We start from the raw sequence: 25966 nt of genomic DNA on the forward strand, positions 1-25966 counted from the left end.
TGAGAGACTGGAAGAAGTGGCTTCTTAGATATATCACTCCTATGGCCATTGAGGCGTTTGTGGAAAGGCTGCTTTGATTCACCAACATATTGGAGGCCACAAACCGAACATTCTAGTATGTAAATAACATTCATACTTTTGCAGGTAATACATACTTTCACCAGCAATATATGGTTCGAATCCCGGCGAGGGAAGAACCAAAATTTGCGAAAGCAAATTTACAGATCTAACATTGTTGGGTTGATGTTTAGACGAGTTGTATATATATATATATAGAGAGAGAGAGAGAGAGAGAGAGAGAGAGAGAGAGAGAGCCACAGCCAAAAATTGCGGGAAAAGGGAAATAATCCAGTGAACATCAATCACCGATTCTTTGACATTTGAATGTTTCGTGTAATAAATGAAGATTTTAAAAATGTTCAATAGAAAAACATAGTGAAAAAATTATGCCTTCCTTTGTTATTAATAAATAAGATGTAATTTTAAGCATTGATATGAGCGGCTATTTTCATTTTTTCATTTCCGTAAGCGACACCAAAAGAAGCGTTGATAGCAACACAACAAAATTATGGCTGTGACGATTGATTTAACGCGAGGTGAAGTGACAGAATTTAGTGGATCATCAGAAGAGGACATAAACTATGCAAAAACATTTTGGCAGTCAGTTCAACTGCAGCCTCCTGTTGAATCCCGATTGGTATCAAGTGACATCAAACAGAGGTTGAGAGTTGCCCCATCTGCATCACAAAGTATGATATATATTTGGTTTGAACACATGGGCTTGTTTAGTGGGACAAACGAGGTTTTACTGTCACTGGCGGTTTTATCCTAATGGGGTATTATATGGGATAGTGACCGCCCTTTATAGTAAAACCTTGTCTTACCAACTAATCAAGCCCTATTCATGCATGTGGTTTGAACGTTAATTTTAATAGTTGATTTTGGTTAATATGATTTTTTTTTATTGAAGTCTGTCGATATACAAACAGTGCAATGTGCACCCTGTTCTCTCAAGCATTAATTTAAACAAATCTGTTGTAACTAATCAATGCAACTATTTGCAAAAATACATGTTTACTCATCTCATGTCATAGGTTTTCTTGTTTCTACAATATTGTGAGAATGCATTGTGACGTCAGGTATGGTTTCCCCAGGTTAGCTAATAATTTTTTATGAGAGTTCATTGTTTCATCTCATTAATTCAACAAAGAAACTGATTGCTCAAAGATCTTAAGTAAAAGGCCTTCAAAAATTGCTCTTTTGAGGCGTGTAAATGAGCAGTGTTCTGAAGATAACAGACAAATGGGATTTTCATTGTTTATGAAATTACACTTTAATGATAAGTAAAGACATCTGCTAATTAGAATTCTATTAGAGCAAAGAAATCCTGAGAATTCAAGAAAAGCATCTTCGCTAGCCAAGGGTTACGATCCACTCCCGCTCTCTTCACCCTTGGGGGATTGAGCCAACATTTGTGATAACAATGTTGCGCCATCTATCGGAAGATAAAAATCACGCCCATTCCAAATACATCATTATTGACCAATGGTAGCACTTGCATACATTTGAATCTCCCGACGGGAGTACAATAATCCCGTTTTCAGGGGTCTCCTCCCGTCCTCCCGTATTATCATAAAAGGATGGTAATTAAATGAATTCAAATGTTTTTGGACAAATAAAAAAAATATAAATTTATAAATTATTTTAGCAATCTAGACTTCTTTTTAAGGATAAGATTAAAGTTTATATTATAAGTCTCTCTACAAGTTAGTGATTGGGATTTATAACAAGTACATTTCAGTTTATACTGAATAAATGTCCCAGTAAGGTTTGTATCTAGTAAACACTGAGACTGAGAATTGTTAAGTCAAAATATAAGATTTAATTAATTTAGTGAACAATACACAGCAAAACATTTTACACTGTCTGAGTCTTTTTTTAAAGTTTTCTAGAAATATGACTTTTATAAAGCTTAAAAACCTTGCAATACTGTTGTTAGTGTTTGTTATTGTTCTTATTAATTAATTTATCATGTTGCAAATATACATCATACATGTATAAAATTGAGAATGGAAATGGGGAATGTGTCAAAGAGACAACAACCCGACCAAAATAAAAAAACACAACAGCAGAAGGTCACCAACAGGTCTTCAATGTAGCGAGAAATTCCCGCACCCGGAGGCGTCCTTCAGCTGGCCCCTAAACAAATATATACTAGTTCAGTGATAATGAATGCCATACTAATTTCCAAATTGTACACAAGAAACTAAAATTTAAATAATACAAGACTAACAAAGGCCAGAGGCTCCTGACTTGGGACAGGCGCAAAAATGCGGCGGGGTTAAACATGTTTGTGAGATCTCAACCCTCCCCCTATACCTCTAACCAGTGTAGAAAAGTAAAAGCATAACAATACGCACATTAAAATTCAGTTCAAGAGAAGTCCGAGTCTGATGTCAGAAGATGTAACCAAAGAAAATAAACAAAATGACAATAATACATAAATAACAACAGACTACTAGCAGTTAACTGACATGCCAGCTCCAGACTTCAATTAAACTGACTGAAAGATTATGATTTCATCATATGAACATCAGGCACAATCCTTCCCGTTAGGGGTTTAGTATCATACCATCATAACATATATGAGAAGAACATAACCCGTGTCATGCCAACAACTGTTTTTAGAATAAATGTGTTTAGTTCCGACGCAAAGACCTTATCAGTGACTCAATATTAACGCCAAAATATGCAATCTTTAATGACTTGACAACAGTATCGTAATTATATCCCTTCTTAATAAGTCTATTCAAAGGTTTTGTAAGTTTATGAGGTGAATACTGACACCTTTGTGCTTTATAAAGAATATTTCCATAAAAAATTGGATGTGAAATACCTGAACGTATAAAAAGTCTGCATGTTGAGCTATATTTACGAATGATGTCTTTATACCGATGATAAAATTTAGTAAATGTTTTGACTAGTTTGTGATATCGAAAACCCTGGTGTAATAATTTTTCAGTAATACATAAATTTCTCTCGTTAAAATCTAAAACAGCATATTTCTTTCTCATTTGTCTATACAGTTACCAATGATAAGGAGATGAAGACATGAATACATATCTATACAGATATAAAGATAAATAAATATAATGATTTATTTGCAAGCAGTGAATACTCAATTATCAAAAACAAAACCAAACAAGAAACAGATTCTTCTTTATAATATTTTATTTTCATTCAAATAGAAAGGCAATAAGGGTACTATAAACATATTACAATTTGATGGAAATTTGAAGAAAAACACCATTTCTACATCATATCGTTACATTTATGACAAAATTTATGTCGATAAAAAACCTCCTGATCTGAGTCCTAATCTCCTGACCAAAATTTCCAAATCTCCTGATCTGAGTTTCACAGTCCATCACATGTATGCACTTGAACTCTTTAAATTGAGGGTAAAAACACGGTAGCGTCTAGATTCTACACACTTGGTGAAAGCAGGAAATGAAAATATACGTCAACATTCATGCATTTCTGCATGAAACATACACAGGAACTTCTGTTGGTTGATTCAAATCATTCAAGTTGTCACTAAATAGTCGTATGTTAAGGGATGTAAAGACTTGATGCACCATAAACACATGGTAATTGTTTACAAACACTTTCTACATTTACACTTGATCAAGTTATAGGCGCTTTTTGATTGGATGCAGCGAGTTTGGACTGCAACCAATAAAAATCCTTACCTTGTGTCTCCGAAATTTTATCTCAGTCCGCCAAGGGTGAAGAGAGCGGGAGTGGATCGTAACCCTTGGCAAGCGAAGATGAAGAAAAGAAGATTGGATGACTTATACAAATAAAAAAATTCTGAATGTGTAAGGAACATAACTAAGCGAATATTTTTTTTACCTAAACAAGTAAATAAATTCACTTGTGTAAGTATCCTACAAATTAACTTATATGTGTATATTTTTTTTTACTTCTTCAAGTAAATAAAATTACTTGACATATACATTGTGAGTATCGATATATCCTACAAATTAACTTATATGTGTATATTTTTTTTACTTCTTCAAGTAAATAAAATTACTTGACATATACATTGTAAGTAGAACCCCTGACTGTACAATAGTGTATATGCATTTACACAATTTAAACAAAACACTCAATTTTACCAAAGTAGGATTGGGAAACTATAAAAAAGTTGTTTTTACCTCAAAGTTGTACTAACAAATTAAAATCAACTCCCTACACTTACCAAAAGCAAAAAATAATTTAGATTATCTCCCTTTAATGTAAGAATGTCTTGGAAGGACATTTTCTAAATTTAAAGCTCTATTAATCTGGGATATATTAAGACATGTACATGTAAGCATTTAATGAAACATGAAATCAATGTTTCATGGTGGAAAATATCAAGCTATAAAGGAAAAAAAAATGTTTTTACATACATGTACATGTAGTACTTGTTTTTGAGATGGGAAGCATGATACGCTAATTCATTGTACAATTTACTGTATTACCTCAGTCACAGCTACATTTGTAGATACATGAACCTTAAAATTAGACACCTCTTAAAGGGCACAGAGAAAGATCCAAACTATAGTTCTAATGTACAAAATTATAAATGGACTGTCGCCATTCACTAATGCTGGTAGATAAATGTAGTTGTAGTTGTCTCATTGACCATATCTGCATGATACCACATCTTCTTATTTAAATATAAACATGTATAAAGTCCACATAAATGTAAAGGCACATCCAATTGACTTAATACACCAACAGCAGACAATTAAAAATTTGTATAGTGCAAAGTAGCTCTTAAAAAAAAAACCACACACACAATGACAGCGAAACTGGATTGCTCTGCCCCCCTGATAGTGTAACAGCTTATAACATGAGTACAATAGATCATACATGTATGTGGTTTTTACCAGAAGAGACTGAATAATTATCACTCATGGTGAAATTTAAGCAGCAAACCAAAAACAGAAAAAAAATATTTTATATCAGCAAAAGTAAGTCCGTGGATGGGTTCTCTCCCCTCTGGTTTTGTTAACACTTTTTAAAAAAAAACATGCTTTATATGTGCATTTTTTTTTTTCAATTTGGTTAAATAATAATGTAAAGAAAAATGAATGTTGATAAGCACATGTACGAGTAATATGTTTTTAAAGAATGTATAAACAAATTTCCATCAATCTTTATGTACATGTATGCACAAGTATGTCATAATTCTATTTTAAAAGAATATTCATTTTTTAAGTAACCGTTTGATTAATTCACTCAGTCCTTTACTAGATCATGTTTCTGCAGGAGCAATACACTAATTCTGGTGGCCAGAATTTTACTTCGACAACTCTCATTATTTTAAATCCTATTAATCACTTAATTTTTGTTGTTGACATAAAATAGATTCTTTTAATATACGTTGTATCAGATGCTAAACAATTTTGGAAAATGTTTTATTCCCTCAATCCATTCTAGTGTTTAGAAAATATATATTTATATTACTAATTCAGCAGTTAAATGGGATATATGTTTATGTTGCTAATTAAACAATGGGTTATTTTTCAGGTGGAGCAATGGTGCATATGTGGAAAGATGAACCAAAAGGTAATTGTATGAACTAAGAGTTTGAAGTAATATGAAAAAATGAGAGGAAATATAAACATCAATAGAATGATGATTAACTGTTACACAGTAGAAAACTGCATGTTACATTTGTAAAATTGCACATGGTCATAGAATGGTTATGTAGCAGATGTAGCTAGATTGCAGTCAAGAATTTGGTAGATGAATAATGTAACAAATATTTAATAAAAACAAAAACAGATATTGAATGCAGAAGAAAAAGTCATTTGATTGCTAACATTTGACATGTTTGAAGACAAACCTTAAATTGCAACTCTACAATTAATTAATGCATGTAACTTTATTTAATCAGAAAGAAAAAAATCTGTAATCTATATGAATTGCCTCCTTTGTACCATTAGTACTAATATTGTGGTATCATTTGTAAGAGTTGTCTCATAAGCAATTATACCACATTTTCTTGATTATATATTGTATAGATAAGAAGATATTGCATGAGTGCCTATGCAACAACTCACAATGTATAATTTAAAAGTTTAAAACTGTAGGTCATTTGATTATACTGGCTTCATCACAGAGCCTTGGCTCACAGGGAATCAAATGCAAACAGTAAGCTGTCAAGTGTCTCAAAATGACAAGCGTAAAACAGGAAAACCAGCAGTCAAACCTATATAAAAACAATAAACTTAAAACAATAAACACCCACACACCATTTCAACAACAACAACCACTGAACAACAGGCTATTGACTTAGGACAGGTGCATCTAACTGCAGACGGTTTCAATGTTTTAAGCTCGTTTCCAATCTTCACCCTAACCTGGGACATCAGTTAATGTTACATTACAACATGAATAAAAACACCATAAAATATCAATTGAAATGGTTTGTCTCAACCTAAAATCAACCTAGGTCTGGGCATCTATTATTTGTATGATAGAATTTTAAATGTAAAATAAGATTGAACTTTTTAAACAGAGGAGAGGGCAACCAGAGAATTTCTGATGAGAGCTCAAACAATGGAAAAATTAGAAGAATATGAAAAGATGCAAAAGTTTGCTAAAGCAATGGAGGAAGATAAGCAGTTAGTGAAAAAACACAGAGAAGAAAGAATAAAGGTACAGTGATCAAATATTAGAAAAAAAAATTGGATTATGTCCCTTTAGTTTATAATGCTGTATGCAGTGCAAAATCAAATGTTTGATGGAACTCTAATCAACAAGTATAAAAAAAAAAAAAGAAGAAAAACCATATTTTTTTTTGTTTTGAGGTTATTGAATTGTCAATCAGTAATTATTTCATATATATGCAGTGGGAATCAAGTTGATAGTAACAACTAGCCTTTTCAAAAGTCGTCTGGCGCGAAAAGGACGATAACTCAATTTGAGAATTTAATATTTTTGGAGACGGTCAATTTCCGAAATTCCATGCTTTGGCCGTTGACGACATATCTATTGCTGTATTCTTTGACAATAAGGTATATTTAACAAGGCAGAATTATCAATGTATTATCGTGGTATCAATATATGTTAGAAATGATAGATACCTGACTTTTTTGTAATTTTGGCAAGGACAGTTCATCACGTCCACTGAAAACAGAATTTTGTAAAATATCACTTATCGGCATCTCCCGGCAGCAAACCAGATTAATTTCCTGATGATCTTTACTACAGCATTCTGATTGTTGTAAATTGCTACATATTATCGTGTTTTGTGAATCGATGTTTGTTTACATTATCAACAAATGTGAATAACATTCTAGGTCGAGTTGTCGTTCGTAGTGATATAGTTTGTTCCAAACCATTGTTTGTTTCTGGTACATGACACTATTCAGTACATATTTGTTGAATTGAATAGATATTCCTGTTTTGAAATCATTTTTTAAAGAGACTTATTTATGTTCTAAAATTCATTTTTTGCACAGTTGCTTATTATGTATAACCCTTGTTGAAAGACTATATAATTTTATATAATTTGTTTGGAAATATACTGTTGATTGAAAGCGGTAAAACTGCATGTAGTTGATTACAACATCCAATGATTGAGATGTTTGTGGCCTAATGTTCAGTCCGACCATGGAGTCCGACCATGGGAAGCTGCGCTCTGCTGGCTGCGTTCTTATTTGAGTCATTCAATGCTATATTGCTATACTTTTGGTCTACATAATAAAAATTGTACTGATTGAAAAAAATATGTATTGTTTTCATTTATTTCATTTAGACAGCGCTATTACATTAGGCATCCATCTTATTTTCATTTATCAGTTGTCAAATTAGACCAATCTGTGATCTGTATCCCCTGCATAATGGATCCTGTTCTACCTCAGGCATAGATTACCTTAGCTTGGTTTGGCAAAACTTTCAAGAAGTTTGGTCCTCAATGCTCTTCAACTTTGTACTTTATTTCGCCTTTTTAACTTTTTTGGATTCAAGCGTCACCCAAGTCAAAGTGAACTGCAGTTATTTAGCTGTTTATTAGCATTCACAGTTCCCACTTGACAGCAGTTATTTGGCAGTTTATTAGCATTCACAGTTACCAAATATAAGGCAATGATTAATTTGCATAAAGGCTTTCCAATAGCATTCCGTAGCTGTTTCTTAGCAGTTTATTTAGCCTTCACAGTTCTTTGGCAGTTATTTTTAACGAAAAATTTAAATGAGATCTGAATATTCATGAGAACTGCTATAATAACAGCTATCAAATAATGAATATTCATGAGAACTGCTATAATAACAGCTGTCAATAATGAATATTCATGGCAACTGCTAAGTTATACATCCTTATATGGTTTTATAAACTGCTAATAACTGCTGTGGAATGCTATCAGATCTGCCAAAAGTTGCAATACAAAAAGGTGACACATGAATACCGGTAATCAATATACAGTGTACAAGATACAAAAGCAAAAATTATTAAAATTCTAATATTTTACTGTTAGTCTTTGTGAAATTTCAAAAAGTTGTACTTAAACTTATATTTGTAATTAGAGCAGTAACTATCCAATCTTATAACAGACTTAATTTTAAGGGAATGTAAACAAAAATGTGAGAAGCACTTGCTTTAGCTGGTCTTAGATCCCTTATTAATTATGTACACTATAGTGGCCGTAATGATATAGGAACAATTAAAAAAGCACTTTGATTATGAAGACATTTAAAAAAGCAACTTATTAAAGAGATATTACTGCTAAGAGGCTAATTTCTACCTTGACTAAGTGATTTTCAAATTAGAAGTTATTTCATTTATCATTATTTTATTACCAAACATGCCAATTGTACTGTTTTTATTCTATTAAATGTGGATAAAAAGACAACAGTTATATCCTCTTTCTCTTTTGGAATTTTAAACAAATAAATTCTTGATACATGTAATACATATTATGTTTCTTTTTCTGAAACAAACTAAAGTAAAATTATATATTATAAATTAATTTCATTAAATGGATTGTTTGGACAATTTTAACCAATCAGCTATTCACAGTCTACTGGTTTACCTCCCCCTTTTTTCAACTCTTGAATATGATAAGATTGTATTTTTTACAAAATAATAGATTAAAATAATATTCTTATCTATTTTTTTCAAATAACATCTTGAGCTGTAAGTATATATATATGCTAACATTCTATTACAATCCTGTCAACATCAGATAGTCTATTTAAATAAACTACAATCCCCCTTTTTGGGGCTTTCTGTATGATTTCTGTTTCCCCCTTCAAAGTTATGTCAGAATTGAGAATATACACAAGCATTAACTATAACTTTCAACTTACTGTACTGCAGGTGTGTAAAAGTATTCAATTCATCCAAAATTACTTATATTGACAAAAATACACTTTTTCACTAGCAAGTATTTCCACACAACATGGAGCCAAAATGCACATTTGAAAATGATCAAATTATCTTCAAATAAATGTTTAACTTCAAGCTGAAAACATAGCCAGATCCAAGCATTTTTATAACAAAGATTAATAGGTCAACTGCTATCGAACTGCTGTCACAACTGTTGTCCCGACTGCTAAGAGGAATGCTAAGACGAATGCTAAGCCGAATGCTAAGACGAATGCTAAGCCGAATGCTAAGAAATGGTGAAATGTGGCAGTTTTTCAAACTGCTATTAGATTGAATGCTTAGAACAGCTAAAGGACTGCTAAAAATATGAAAAACTGGTAAATAACAGCTAAAAAACAGCTAATAATAGCAGTTCAGTTTGACTTGGGCACTGATGAGTCTTTTTGTAGACGAAACGCGTCTGACGTATATACAAAATTTAGTCCTGGTATTTATGATGAATTTATTTACATACATGGCAGACCACACTCCTTTATTTCTTAAATGGCTTTCAGTTTGGTGGTCACATGGAATTGATTCCCAGTTCCCTCCCCAAACTCCTACTTATCTCCATATTTGGTTCCCCTGCACTCCCATTTTTCATCAACAAGAATTATCTCTGTTTTAACAACACTTTTCTCACGATTAAAATCACCCTGTCTCAAGCTTTCATCCATCATATTCTTGTTTCTAGTCCTCTCATTCCATAATTCCCAAAATTCTGTCCAACTCCTTATCAGTGTCACAATGGCTCGCACCCATTAACAGCCCATCATTCGACAAATTATATTATACTACCTGATTTGTCTCCTATATGTAAAAATTATGAGTCAGGTTTTTGGGATACGATTGCTGTCAAGCAATCTGTAGACTTTTACCATTGACCCTATGACACACTCCCTCACGTCATTCGTTTTATTCTAAACATTCGGCAACATCTCAGATTCTTATGATTGTCTTGCTTTAAAAGGTAAAAACAAGCAAAACAATTGAACATAAACAACTTTCCTGTAATGTTTTACTCATAATCTTCATGTGTGATATTTTCCTTGACTTATATGCGTGTTTTTAACAATACGGAAAATCAGAATTAAACAGTATTTATATTTAGTGTTTTTATAAATTTAGAAACACGTCAGAGGGAATTCCCAAATTTTGATAACTTGCGAGAGTTCTCTGAAAGCCGATCGATAATTCTATTTCTGTCACAAGAACTGAAGTGGAGTATTTCTATATTTTACCGTTATGAAACTGATATTTGATACTGTACTCTCATAGAGAAATGGAGAAGCATTCATCATATCATTTAATAAACGTTCTTGTTCCAAATCGCAAGTCGCGGTTTGTTTATGTATTAATGGAGGTCCATGCGTGGTCTCACTAATTAGAGACAAAAAGAATTGTAGAGACAAAAAGCGTCAAGAAGCGACAAGAAGAATAATATTAGCAACAAGAAACTATTTAGCGACAAGAAAACATTTTTTTTTATTTATGTTACTTATTCGAAATAAATATTAAAAAAATATGCAAAAGAAAACAATTTCAACGACAGGAAAGTTAATTTTGATAGGGGGGAAATGAAACTTTATAAGGTATCACAGGAAGTATATTTTGTCTTTTTATTTGTTTTTAAAACCATTTTTGTACAATATATAATTAATTTGCAAAATGCATTATTTGTGCATAATTGTCCAGAAAATACATACACAAATTGTGAAATACAAATTAAGAACTAAAATCAAACAAGAGGAAAACATAATTAAAATGTGAATATTTTTCATCATTTTAGTTAGTGTATTGTCTCATTTAACGATATTTATCATGTTTATGCATATAGATTGAAGATTAAAGGAAACTGATGACAATCTCGAGTTTTCAACAGGTGTTGTACTATTCGGTACAATAATTTTATATTCTGGTGCGTGTAATTGATGAAGGTGTTAATGGATGTTATTGTTCCAATAAAACAAAGGACACGCACCTAGTTAATCTCATTTGTTGCTCTTAATTGTGTATTACCTTAGAGTGAAGCCACAGCTAATGTTGGTCCTATCAGGAAAAAATTAATTGTACAGTTAGGAAGGAAATAATATTTCATGTTTTTGTTTTATTAAATCCTTCAAAGGGAAGGTGACAAATCTTTGTTTTTATTTTCATTTTATAGCGTTTACATTTCCTTTGCTCTTACACATGTTTAATTTCTACATCTATCAATATGATAATAAAAAGTACACAATCTCTTCATCGATTTTTTTTTATTTCTTCATCTTTCAATATAATCCTAAAAAATATTTTAATGTATGTGATAACAAAATGTATTCTTGTCGCTAAATAGCTTCTTGTTGCTTTTTGTCACTTATTATTTTTCTTCTTGTCGCTTCTTGACGCTTTTTGTCGCTAATTAGTGAGACCCCACATGCGTGTAGTTTTCCTGATTTCAAGGGGTATCAGATTGAGTGATTCCCCGCATCATTGATTAATTTGAAACTCATGGGATTCTTTCTATGTCTGTCTGCATATGGAGGGCTATTTGTGTTGCATAATTTTAAATCACATGCATAATTTAAATTAAAATAAATGTTTCATCGTAAAAATTACCTATAACACCCCTTCAGCAGAAATGGAATCTTCCATGTTATCGTTTCGAGTTGTCTCCCTTTTCGAAGTATTCGTCAAGAAGAATTAACTCGTTAATGCCGGTAAACGTCGTATTATATTAAGAACGATCTCAATGTAAACAGAGGAGTGTGTACGGAAAGGAGTCATGCCCTCTGACCCAAAGGAACTTCAATAATTAAAGAGTAAGAAATGGGGTTCCTCCTAAACTGGTCCCGCGCCGTTCTATATATAGCCTCGCGCCGAAGGTCAGTGTAGCGATAAGTGAACACAATAGGGGTCCAGTTTAGGGTTCCTCCTAGAATTACGGTAATAAGATACGGAAGCAAGTTGACTCGTACCACGGCATTGGAACCAAAAAAGTTAACTTGTACTACTGGGAAGTCGTAACATTCAGAAAAATATATAAAAAAATATGATGTTTTATGGGTTTCTGTTTGTAAACTTAATAGAAATAAAGTTGAATTACTTGAATTTTACACAGGAATTAAATGAAAACTTAAACAAAAATAAAGAATGTTTTAAATTAAAGTATTAATGTTTTAACTGATCTTTCAAACTAGAACATAGGCGGATCCAGCCCCCCCCCTTTTTTGTGGAAAAAATTGGTTGATAATAAAGGGAATCATTGAAGCATGACTGTAGCGGGCCCCCTCTTAGGTCAGCGGGCTCCCCTTAGGAAAAGTTCTGGATCCGCCACTGTAGAACTTAATCCAGAGGAAAGTTAAAACATTGCTTTAACTGTACCTTATTAAAATTGAACATGTTGAATTTGATCGAATATGTATATATCCAATTTAAGTTAATTAAAGCTGTAATCCATGATCACAAATTGAATGCTATGTTTACAATTGTTGAAAGCCATGTGCTTTTTTTGCGGGGGAAATGCGGACCCCCTTAACAGGAATCAGTTAAATTTCATTGTTACATTTATTTATAGACAGTAAAAATAATTTTGGCAATCATTTTGACTAACTGCTATTAAGATTTAATTATTCATGAAAAATTTTCTTCGGGTGAAACTATATATATACCTTAATTATCTACATCTGCCACAGTATTTTCTATCCAATATACAAGGAACATAAGCTACAAATTGGTCATTGTACTTTCAAATTATATACATTTTACAGACTTAAGAGGTATTGGGTGAAAGTAACGTATATCATGTATATTCATCATTTAACACCATTTGAATGCATTTAAATAAGTTGGTACGAGTTAGCAATGGTACGAGTTTGCATTGGTACAAGGTTTTTTTAATGGTACGAGTTTACAATGGTACAGGATAACTATAATTCGATAAAACACAATAAGTACATGGCTCATACACTTGTAACGGGGATCGGCTATTCTTTAAGTTGAGTGACTATTCAGATTGTTACATTTTGCATGTGCAGTTGAATTAGTTTAGAGAATAATACTATCCAGCTGTACCAGGGTTACCGGCCAAAAATGCTTGAGACTCGCGCATGTTCATGCTTTTTTTGCAACAGTATTATTGGATCTATTTCTTTCCTCTTTGATCTTTTGAATTTTGGCCAAATCTCATGCATTTGTTTAATGAAAATTTGGCAGAACTGCTATACATGTGTCAATGAAAACTATGGCAATCGTATCCCTCAGAGCATTCTGCTCTTTGATTTTGCTTTAATGTGAATGGACATTTTTTTTCACACATCACATATTTTAACTCCCATGCATATTTGTTATTATCAACTATATGGCATCAACGTACAGAATACAAACTATCTTTTCACAAAACACAAAAGATTGCATAACAAATACATACTCAGGGTTTCTATTAAAGTTTACTTTGCGAGCACAAAGTGATGAATTAATTATAAAACAATTTGGTTAAGCAAAATAAATATCCAAAATATGTTTTAGAAATAGACTATAGTTGACTAGCTACCCCCTTGTGTAACAAGATTTATCTCTCCTTTAATTTAAACACATTGAGATTGAGATTGAATTGTTTCCCTTTGATAACAGCCAGTTCCAAATCAAGATTATTTGTTTGATGATTTTTAATTGATTGACAATACTTTAATAAAGGAAAAGGATAATACTTTCAATTTTGGGGTTTCACAAAGACTTTTTCACCTTCTTTTCTAATTTTACATTAAAAACCCAAATTTAGATGAAAAGGCTATAACAACTATAGGTATGATTATATTTTATTTTTAAATTTTAAAAATGCTGAAGGTAATGTAGTAATGCATAAGATTTATTTAAAACATTTTCTTAAATATGCTGAATCTAACTGTGTATTAGGTTTTAGGAATTTGGTCCCCATTTTTGTCGAGCCTGCGACTTTTGCGAGCTCGACATAGGGATAGTGATCCGGCGGCGGCGGCTACAGCGGCGGCGGTGTTAGCTCACTTCTTAAAAGCTTTATATTTTAGAAGACAGGAGACCTGGATGCTTCATACTTTGTTTATGGATGCCTCATGTTACGAAGTTTCCGTCAGTCACATGTCCAATGTCCTTGACCTCATTTTCATGGTTCTGTGACTACTTGAAAAAAAAATTAAGATTTTTTGTAATGTTAAATTCTCTCTTATTATAAGTAATAGGATAACTATATTTGGTATGTGCGTACCTTGCAAGGTCCTCTTGCCCGTCAGACAGTTTTCACTTGACCTCGACCCCATTTCATGGATCAGTGAACAAGGTTAAGTTTTGGTGGTCAAGTCCATATCTGAGATACTATAAGCAATAGGTCTAGTATATTCGGTGTATGGAAGCACTGTAAGGTGTACATGTCCAACTGGCAGGTGTCATCTGACCTTGACCTCATTTTCATGGTTCAGTGGTTATAGTTTAGTGTTTGTGTTTTGGTCAGTTTTTCTTATACTGTATGCAATAGGTCTTCTATATTTTGTGTATGGAATGATTGTAAGGTGTACAGGTCTACCTGCCAGGTGTCATATGACCTTGACCTAATTTTCGTGGTTCAGTGGTCAAAGTTAAGTTTTTGAGAGTTGGCCTTTTTTACTAATACTTTATGCAATAGGTCAACTATATTTGGTGTATAGGAATATTTCATGATCTACATGTCATTCGCGCAGGTTTTATTTGACCTTGACCTCATTTTTTACAGTTCATTGCTCAGTGTTAAGCTTTTGTGTTTTGGTCTGTTTTTCTTAAACTATAAGCAATAAGTCAATTTTATTTGTTGTATGGAAGAATTGTTAGCTGTACATGCCTTACTGGCATGGTTCATCTGACCTTGACCTCATTTTCATTGTTCAAAGGTCAATGTTTAGTTTTCTTGTTTGAAGGTAAGTTTATGTGACAGATGTAATAAAGCTTTATTATTAGGACTATCAACATAATATCAATGATTAGTAAAGAAGGCGAGACATTTCAGTGTGTGCACTCTTGTTAAATTTGGTCACATGGGGTCAAAAGGGTCCAAAATTAAACTTCGTTGGATTTCATTAAGAATTGAATTTATATGCCAAATCAAACTGTATGTAGATTTTTAATTTTGGGTCCTGTTTTTAAATTGGTTTGATTTGAGGTTTAAAGGGTCCAAAATAAAACTTCTTGGGGTTCATTGATATGCTAAATCTTAACATGTATTGGGATTTTTGATTATTGGCCCAGTTTTCAAGTTGCTCCAAATTGGGGTCCAAAATCAAACTTTTTTTTATTTGAATATATGGGGTTCTTTGATATGCTAAATGAATTCTTGGATTCTTTGATATGCTGAATCAATCCATGGCCATGTATTTAGAATTTGAATATTGGACCATAATAGGTAAATTTAAATTTTTAAGTTCATAAGGCCACATTCATTTTGTGTCAGAAACCATGATGTGTCAACTATTTAATCACAATCCAAATTCAGAGCTGTATCAAGCTTGAATATTGTGTTCATACTTGCCCTAACTGTTCAGAGTTTGACCTCTGCTGTTGTATAAAGCTGTGCCCTGCAGAGCATCTGGTTATATATCTACTGATACAACTCATGTATGCCTTAATTCTTTAAAATCTTTTTTATTTCCCATTTATGTGCATAATATTTTCTGGTCTGTGCTTCCTTTCCTTCGTTTGTTGGTCCCTCTGTCCTGCCACAGGTTAAAGTTTTTGGTCAAGGAAGTTTTTGATAAAGCCCAATCAAATTGAAACTTAGTACACATGTTCCCTATGATATAATCTTTCTGATTTAACCCCATCTTCAGGGTCCACTGAACATAGAAAATGATAGTTTCGGATGAAGCATCTGTGTACTATGGACACATTCTTGTTTCACAATGTGTTTTTTTTTTTTTTATCATTTATTAAAGCAACAGTGCATTTTCAAAGTGTAATTTATTATACAATAAAATGGCTGTGCATCAGTTTAAATGTTGGAATTTAAAGATACATTGTTTTCATAATTTGCTTTCAGAAAGAAGAAATTTCAAGAGGTAAAAGTACTAATGGAAAGAAGAAAGTTAAGGAAGCATTTGTAGAAAATGACTATGACAATCCTCATGAAGAAACATATGAAGAAGCTTTAAGACAATTAGATCAGTTTCAAAAAAATAAATTTGGTGAAGATTCAGACTCAGATTAATTAGTACAAGTATAGCTATTGGTTTAAATTTATTTTATACTTATTGTGATATCTCATTTTATTGTTTACTACTTGTTGATTTGTACGAATAAATTGGAAATAGAAAGATTATGTTGTGAATAATAATAAGCCAACTTTAAATGACAATGCTGTTGAACATGAAATGTAACTTTGAAGATTTGTACCATTTTGATATTTCAACACTAAATATATGGAAATTTTACAGAAAATCTGTAGCTTTTTCTTGTACATTTATTTTGACACTTCTGTGATTAACAGATAGAGAATCCTTGCATGCGATACAAACCAATGATTCTGCAAAACTAGTATATAAATACAGATTTTGGTTAAAACAAGTATAAATATGGACCTAAGTTATTCAAGATATTTTCATTGATCAGTATAAGTTCTCAGGTTTAAGATCTGTTCTTCAAAATACTCTGCATGATTTTAATTGTTTGATTTGTTATAAGAAGTAACGAATCATATGTTCTGATAGCCATTTACCTTTTTTTTCTATTTACAATAACAAGTTGTCAGGAGTAGGTCTTCTCTGTAACTTATAACACCATTATGGTAGCATCATTCTTCATGTGCAAAGCATTTTTTCTTTTTTAATGATACAGATGAACGATTCATGGCTGAAGTATTTTAACACATAATAAGAGTTTACCAGATTATTATTTAGCTCACCTTGCAGATGAGATATTTTCATCACTTGGAACAATGTATCTTTCATATTTTTGACTTATGAGTTTGAATGTTGCCTTGATATTTTTCACCTTTCTTTTTAATCCATTCAAATGTCCATTGAGTTAAAAAAAAAAATCTCCCCTAAAATACTTGGCAAAAAGTTAAGGACAATCCTCTTTTTGGGGGTATCAGAATGTAAAAATATTTGTCCTCATTTTTGACGAACTTGGGACTTTTGTGATCTGGCAACAAGGCATTATATAACCTCTTAACAGCTTTATATTTTACAAGGTGGAGGACCTGGATGCTGTATGTAGATGCCTTATATTATACTGGTCTTGACCTCATTTTCGTTGTTCAGTTACAAATCTTGAAGAAGAAAAAAATTTGTAATGTTTATTTCTCTCTTATTATAAGTAATAGGATAACTATAATTGAAAATTCGTACTTTGCAAGTTAGTCAGACAGTTTTCACTTGACCTCTCCCTTATTTCATGGATCAGAAAACAAGATTAAGTTTTGTTGGTCTAGTCCATATCTCAGATACTAAAGTAATCTGTCTAGACTAGCATATGTGATATATGGTTCAGTGGTTATAGTTGAGTTCTTGTGTTTTGGTCTGTTTATCTTATACTCTATGCCATAGATCTACTATGTTTAGTGCATGGAATGATTACAAGGTGTACATGTTCAACTGTCAGGTGTCACGTGACCTTGACCTCATTTTCATTGTTCAGTAGTCAAAGTAATTTTTTGAGTTTTAGTGGGTTTTTTTCTAATACTATATGCAATAGGTCAACTATATTTCAAAACTTGGTATACAGAATATTTTATGATGTCACACTCGCAGGTTTTATTTGACCTTGACCTCATTTTCACGTTTCATTGCTCAGTGTTCAGTTTTTGTTTTTTCGGTCCGTTTTTCATAAATTATAAGCAATAGATGAACTAAATTTGTTGATAGAAGGGTTGTAAGCTGTTTATGTCTGTCTGGCATGTATCAACTGGCCTTGACCTAATTTTGGTGGTTCGTTGGTCAATGACAAGTTTTTATGGTTAAGTTTGTTTCTAAGATACTATAGACAATAGGTCAACTATATTTAATTCATAAATGGATTGTAAGATGTACATGTCTGTTTGGCATGTTTAATATCACCTTGACCTCATATTCATGGTTAATTGATCAATGTTTAGTTTTCTTGGTTGAATCTGTATCTTAGAAACTATAAGCAATATGTCAACTAAATGTATTGTATTGAATTGTTGTAAGGTGTACATGTTTTTCACGTTTGTTCTATCTTACCTTAAATAAAGGCAACAGTAGTATACCGCTGTTCAAAACTCATAAATCCATGGACAAAAAACAAAATCGGGGTAACAAACCAAAAACCGAGCGAAACGCATTAAATATAAGAGGAGAACAACGACACAACACCGAAACGCAACACACACAGAAACAGACCAATCATCAGACAAAACACCACGAGAATAACAAATGTAACATGAAAACCAAATACATGAATTTGGGATAGACAAGTACCGTGCCACGTCTTATCTCAATATCTCAAAAATAAGAGAAAACACAAACGACTCAACGTTAAAATGCAACACAAAGAGAAACGAACAATATTATAACAATGACCATCTTCCTGACTTGGTACAGGACACTTTTAAAGGGGAATAAAAGTGGTGGGTTGAACCTGGTTTTAAGGCATGCCAAACCTCGCACTTTAATGGCAAAGTTAAATATAACATTGAAATGACAACATAATATTACAGGACTACAATGCAAATAAATAGGAGAACATATTAGACACAGAAAAACATGATTAATAGATAACAAAAAGCATCAGGTTTAAAATTCAATACGCCAAAAACGCGCCTTGTCCACACAAGACTCACCAGTAACGCCCAGATATAAAAGATCGAAAGTGAAAAAAGTACAAAGTTGTACAGTACTGAAGATCAAAAGTTGAAAAGGTTTCGCAAAATACGGCATTGTTTTTATGCCCGGGATAAGAACATTCTTATTATATAGAACAATTCATGCTATTGCAAACAGTAAATTTTATCAAATGAATATGAAAGAGATATACACAAAGAAACTAAAGTATTACCTAATTACAGAAAACTAAACCTGAATACATAACGCCTAAATATAAAAGATCGAACGTGAAAAAGGTACAAAGTTGTACAACACTGAAGATCAAAAGTTGAAAAGGTTTTGACAAATACGGCATTGTTTTTATGCACGGGATAAGAACATCCTTATTATATAGAATACTTAATGCTATTGCAAACAGTAAATTTTAACAAATGAATATGAAAGAGATATACATAATGAAACTGAAATATTAACTAATTACAGAAAACTAAACCCAAGTTTATCACAAAATAGACACACATCCGACTCAGTCCAGGCGTCAACGTAATTAAGAAAATTGTGACGTCACATACGATGGCGAAAAGGCAGAAACGTTATGCCACATTTGAATTTATGAAATTTAGAAACAGCATGACGTCACATATGAAAAACTATCATTCAAAAATGAGATAGAATTAGGATTGATTTAGAACTAAATACTGATAATTCATTTAAACAAAATGCATGTTGCAATACTTATTAATAGCAATTAACTGTAATATATATATATGTCCAGTTTGTTATGAATCCAACTTCAAACGTAAATTATCGTACAAAATTTAATATAATTAATAAAGAGGAGGTGATTAATTTTTCTATACGTCATACCTAAATATATAATAAGAAGACGTCAACACATTTGACAAAATCTGATGAGAATTACAAATATAACATTAAACATGTAAACTAAATACATGAATTTAGGATAAACAAGTACAGAAACACGTCTTATAATAATGCGAATTCACATTCAGCAAAACGGTCACAATCGGGAATAAGTCACGTTTGGTAATTAAAAGATTAGACGACATAATAACAAACCACAATCTACCATGTGGTATAAATGTCCTTATCTAGTTTGGTTAAAGAGACATCATATGGATCAACCAATTCGTGATGGTGTCCATAAAATTTACGGAGTGTCAATTTCAATCTGTCCTCCTCATAACTTTGTTGGAGCAGTTTCTGCGTAAGGAGCACACTCCTGTATATGAAGTCCGTATAGTGTGAACATGCACGTGAATAACGTATCAATTGTGATATGTAAACACCATACGAAGGGGCAGAGGGTATGTTACTGCTGAGAAATGGGAAATTGATAATTGGGAAGTTGAAATCGTCCCGTTTATCATAGATTTTTGTGTGAAGTCTTCTTGAATCATGTTTAGTTTACCTGATAGTTATAGTAAAGCATTATATGTAGGACTGTCAACATAATATCCATGTTAGTAAAGAAGAAGAGACATTTCAGAGTTTGCACTGTTTTAACTCATCATTGAAGGTAAGAGAAATTTGTATTATTATGAATTATCAAGATTGATCGAGATAAATTAAAGACAGTCTAGAATTTTTCGAGACTAATCAAGACATTTATCAGATGTCAAGAAATTTTTAGACAACGTAAATACTGTCAAGACATATGTCCAAAAAAAACCATGAACATGTTTTAGACAAATACACACTTTGTCAGGAATTTTTCAAAAATATAGCAGAAAAAGACAGAATGTCGAGGAAAAGTCATACATTTCAGAAACATGGCCTCTAGATTAAAGATCGAACGTAGAGAAAAATAAAGTTATGTATCTTGAAAATCATTTAATCAGAAAAAATCTGATATTGCAGAAAAAAAAGTAAAATAACAAAAATACTGAACATCAAAGAAAATTCAAAACGGAAAGTCCCTAATCAAATGGCAAAATTAAATGATAAAACACACCAAACAGATGGACAACATCTGTCATATTCCTGGCGGTATAGGCATTCTCAAATGTAGAAAATGGGGGATTGAACCTGGTTTTATAGCGCTAAACTTCCACTTGTATAACAGTCGCACTAAATTCCAGATATTATCAGAATGTGGAATGCTACGTGCAATCTTTTTATGTCAGATGACTTCTTATAGGAGTCATGCATTGCCATGTATTTCATTGTTTCCTACACTTTTGAAAACTGTGATAGGTGGGATTACCAAAATGATCAACAAGACGAAATCTACTCAAAGTCAACACAGCTGAATTCGTCCGATGATCTCTAAGTAGAGTGTTTGTTTTTAATGAAGAATGTTACCCTTTCTAGCTTTTATCTTATATGTGGGAAAATATGATACATCATTTGAAAATTTCCAGGAATATCATGTATTAAATGACGATTTCTTCCTAATTTATACGTTTTTGTCTTGTTTTCAAGCTAAATAGACTTACATAATTTTGATGCAAACTAGAAATTGTACTTTTTCAACCAAGTTTGTGGTCAAAGATACTTACTAGATGTTCAACGTTATTATTCATAGATGTGTTACAAAACATGAAAAAATCTAGTGTGTTCATGTAGAGAATTCCAGCTTTATATATTTATTGATGGTAATAGTGTTCTTATTTATTTTCGTCACAAAAAATCATATCAATTCATTGAAAATTTTAGGTATTTCACGGGTACGTTTATAAGGTAATACGTGTTCCATACGGTATCAGTTGTGCATAATTTTAAATATCGGACAGGGATCTAGACAATCCTGGATAGTTGGTTTATGAGGGGTAATTGTCTGGATGTTTTTAAAGAACTGTTGATAAAAGGATTGAATTATTTGAAATCTTTCAAAATACCCGTGATAATGGATAAAAGTTCTGCACTCAGAGTATTTATACATATAAAAAGAAGATGTGGTATGATTGCCAATGAGAGAACTCTCCACAAGAGACCAACATCATACCTCTATTGTGTTTTTGATAATGTTCTTTCTTGGTACAGGAATAACCTGGTGTGCAATTCAGCTGCAAGAGGATTGTATAGTTTTATTTCATTTTTTTTTACCCTTGAATTCATATTTATTTAATTTATACTTATAACCAGGACGTACATTGTAATTTTCATATACATTTTTGAAATTACGCAAATTAATAATCAACATTTTTATTCACAAATATGTTGCACAAAATGAATAAATCAACTGTTAAGACGCATATAAGACCAGCTGTACATATTTATCTATTATTATCATAATTTTGGATATATTTTAGAAAGGGTTAAAAATAAAATAAAATAATAAAATAAATCTTCTGATTAGGGGTAAACAATAAAGTAATATAACCTTTTTTTTTTATTAAGGGATACGTTTTGAAGATGTGTGAGAGTTTGATGTTAAAAACAACATGCATAGCCAAACATTTAAAAAAAAATAAGTTATAATAGATGTCACTGAAAATGTCTGGTGACACTGAAGTTTGGCATATGGAATTGAAGATCAAGTTGACGCTGTTGGACAAGTTTAAGAGAAAAAAAATAGAAAAAATCATGACACAGATACAATATATTTGTTTATGTTGACTGTCTGAAATCTGAAGTAAAGCTATCGGTCAGCACACACAAGTTATAAATTTTATAACGTCAATACGTCGTCATCACAAGCATATGGTCCTGAATGCTCTTCAACTTTATTTGACCTTTTAAACATTTTTTGATTCGAGCATCACTGATGAGTCGGATGTAGACGAACCGCGCGTCTGGCGTTAATGTAAAATTTAAATCCTGGTATCTATGATGAGTTTATATGAATTAACAAATATTCAATCTATTAAATGTTGTAAAATAAGACTCCACTTTTCATTACTGAAACATATTCATAATTTATATGAACAATAGAAATTGTACTTTTTCAACAAATTTTGCAGTCAAAGATATTTCTTAGATATTCAACGTTATTATTCATAGATGTTTTACAAAACATAAAAAAAAATCTAGTGTGTTTATGAATAGAATCCTAGCTGTATATATTTTTCGATGTTAATAGTGTTCTTTGTTATTGTCGTCACAAAAAATCATATCAATTCATTGAAAGTTTTAGGTATTTCACGGGTACTTTTATATGGTAATACGTGTTCTATACGGTATCGGTTGTGCATACTTTTGAATGTCAGACAAAGATAGTTGGTGTATGAGTGGTAATTGTCTGAATGTTTGTTAAAGAACTGTTAATAATAGGATCGATCGATGTATTTTAAATCTTTCAAAAGTATCCGTGGTAGTTGATAAAAGTTATGCAGTCAGAGTGATTATACATATAAAAAGAAGATATGGTATGATTGCCAATGAGAGAACTCTCCACAAGAGACCAAACTCATACCACTATTGTGTTTTTGACAAATTTCAAAGTTAAGTGTTCTTTCTTGGTGCAGGAAGAACCTGGTTCTCAATTCAGCCACAAGATGATTTTACAGTTTTGTTTCCTTTTATTTACCCTTGAAATTAAAACTCCAACAGTAGTGGCATCGACCCAGTGGTTGCAAATATACTCGGATAAAGTTTTGCATCACTTGATTTATATTTAAAACCAACACCTACGTTGTACTTTTCATATACATTTTTGAAAAAATTACACAAATTAATAATCAACGCTTTATTCACAAATATGTTGCACAAAATGAATACATTAACTGTTAAGACTTATATCAGACCAGCTGCACATAATTATCTTATCTTATGACAAAGTTAGATCAATGACTTTTCAAAGTTTTTACCTTGTACTTTATTAATGTACTTTACAGTATTGTTAGAGCTGATAAATAAATTAAAAAAAGGTCAGCGACATTTGTACTCTTGGTGATAATTGTTCATTGGCTTTCAAATCACATCTTTTACTCTTTTGTCTACTTTTTTGGCAGTTTTACTTCAAAATCCTCTGAAATTTCAAGTTGTGTTCAATTCAAGAACATATAGAGTAATATCATTTGGTCTTCTACCAGTATCAAACTGGACGTGGTCTTGTGAACCAATCAAGTCAACAGACGTTTTGAACCTATTAGTTTTCATCTTATTTGTGTCTTGTTTTGTCACAACTTCATCGATTTAACTGACTGTTTAGTCTTCAGATAAAGAGCAATATTTAACATCTTGTGAAAAGCTGAGAAATTTTACTGACCCCAACAGAAATTTGACACACTCTCTATGTCTTTCTCTTATATGTACCCAAAATTCGAGGATCCCTAACTTTTTGTTTTTAACTATTTTGAAAGGTTACCTTATGGGTAATTGTGCTTTTTGTTACGTTGCTGTCTTGTGAACATTTACCCGAAATCTCCGTGTAATCATCAATCATATTAATAGCTATATTTCAAGTAATTCAAAGACGTTTTCTTCGCATAGATAGAACACTTCATCAATCTGAGCATTGAGTTAATTCTTTATATCACGGACTATAAATGTAGAAAGATAAAATGAAAAATAAGTGAAATTGTAAATCCCGTTGAGCATGAAAAATGCGTTGCATTTCAGTAATTAACACGTCTTTTCGGTTGACCATAAACACGTATTAGAGGTTTCTAGATTTGCTACCGTACCAACCGTAGTACGAAGTGGGAGCCGTCATTTAACTTTTGAAAATTATTGATGTATACACTTTATATCAACAAATGTTTTAGGAATCATATGCATAACTGTTTAGAGAATTTTTAGCTGTAGTTTGGGACTAATTTCATGTGGTTTCTTCTTGTATTCGTAGAAAACAATAGTGTGTGCACTCGATTATGCTTTCAAGCAACCGTTGCAAGTAACCGTCGGTACGAAAGGTTTATAGTTAAGAGTTATTTCCCCGTGAAACTACATAGATACAAAGAAGCTAAATTACAAAACAAATTTAAAACTTTATAAATTTTGTTTGTAATAACTTTAAGATACGTATTAGAGGTTTCTAGATTTGCTACCGTACCAACCGTAGTACGAAGTGGGAGCCGTCATTTAACTTTTGAAAATTATTGATGTATACACTTTATATCAACAAATGTTTTAGGAATCATATGCATAACTGTTTAGAGAATTTTTAGCTGTAGTTTGGGACTAATTTCATGTGGTTTCTTCTTGTATTCGTAGAAAACAATAGTGTGTGCACTCGATTATGCTTTCAAGCAACCGTTGCAAGTAACCGTCGGTACGAAAGGTTTATAGTTAAGAGTTATTTCCCCGTGAAACTACATAGATACAAAGAAGCTAAATTACAAAACAAATTTAAAACTTTATAAATTTTGTTTGTAATAACTTTAAGATACGTATTAGAGGTTTCTAGATTTGCTACCGTACCAACCGTAGTACGAAGTGGGAGCCGTCATTTAACTTTTGAAAATTATTGATGTATACACTTTATATCAACAAATGTTTTAGGAATCATATGCATAACTGTTTAGAGAATTTTTAGCTGTAGTTTGGGACTAATTTCATGTGGTTTCTTCTTGTATTCGTAGAAAACAATAGTGTGTGCACTCGATTATGCTTTCAAGCAACCGTTGCAAGTAACCGTCGGTACGAAAGGTTTATAGTTAAGAGTTATTTCCCCGTGAAACTACATAGATACAAAGAAGCTAAATTACAAAACAAATTTAAAACTTTATAAATTTTGTTTGTAATAACTTTATATATCATAATGAAATGTTAAAGTTTTGTATCTATGTTGGTAAGTTTTTAGAAAATATGATCAAATAAAATGTATTTGAACAAAATAAATTGACCTTGATAACAAAAGAAAAATGGC

At 31.9% G+C, this 25966-nt stretch overlaps 1 protein-coding gene across 1 annotated transcript; it reads left to right on the top strand.

Annotated features, from left to right (window-relative positions):
* Positions 1 to 517: 517 nt before the first annotated feature.
* On the top strand, positions 518 to 16719 carry LOC134721957 (cilia- and flagella-associated protein HOATZ-like). Its single transcript, XM_063585296.1, has 4 exons — positions 518 to 749; positions 5584 to 5622; positions 6578 to 6717; positions 16446 to 16719. Exons 1-4 carry the CDS (start codon positions 569 to 571, stop codon positions 16611 to 16613), a joined length of 528 nt encoding a protein of 175 aa, XP_063441366.1. The 5' UTR covers positions 518 to 568; the 3' UTR covers positions 16614 to 16719.
* Positions 16720 to 25966: the final 9247 nt, after the last annotated feature.

Source organism: Mytilus trossulus, chromosome 6 (genome assembly GCF_036588685.1).
Source record: "Mytilus trossulus isolate FHL-02 chromosome 6, PNRI_Mtr1.1.1.hap1, whole genome shotgun sequence".
NCBI lineage: Eukaryota > Metazoa > Mollusca > Bivalvia > Mytilida > Mytilidae > Mytilus > Mytilus trossulus.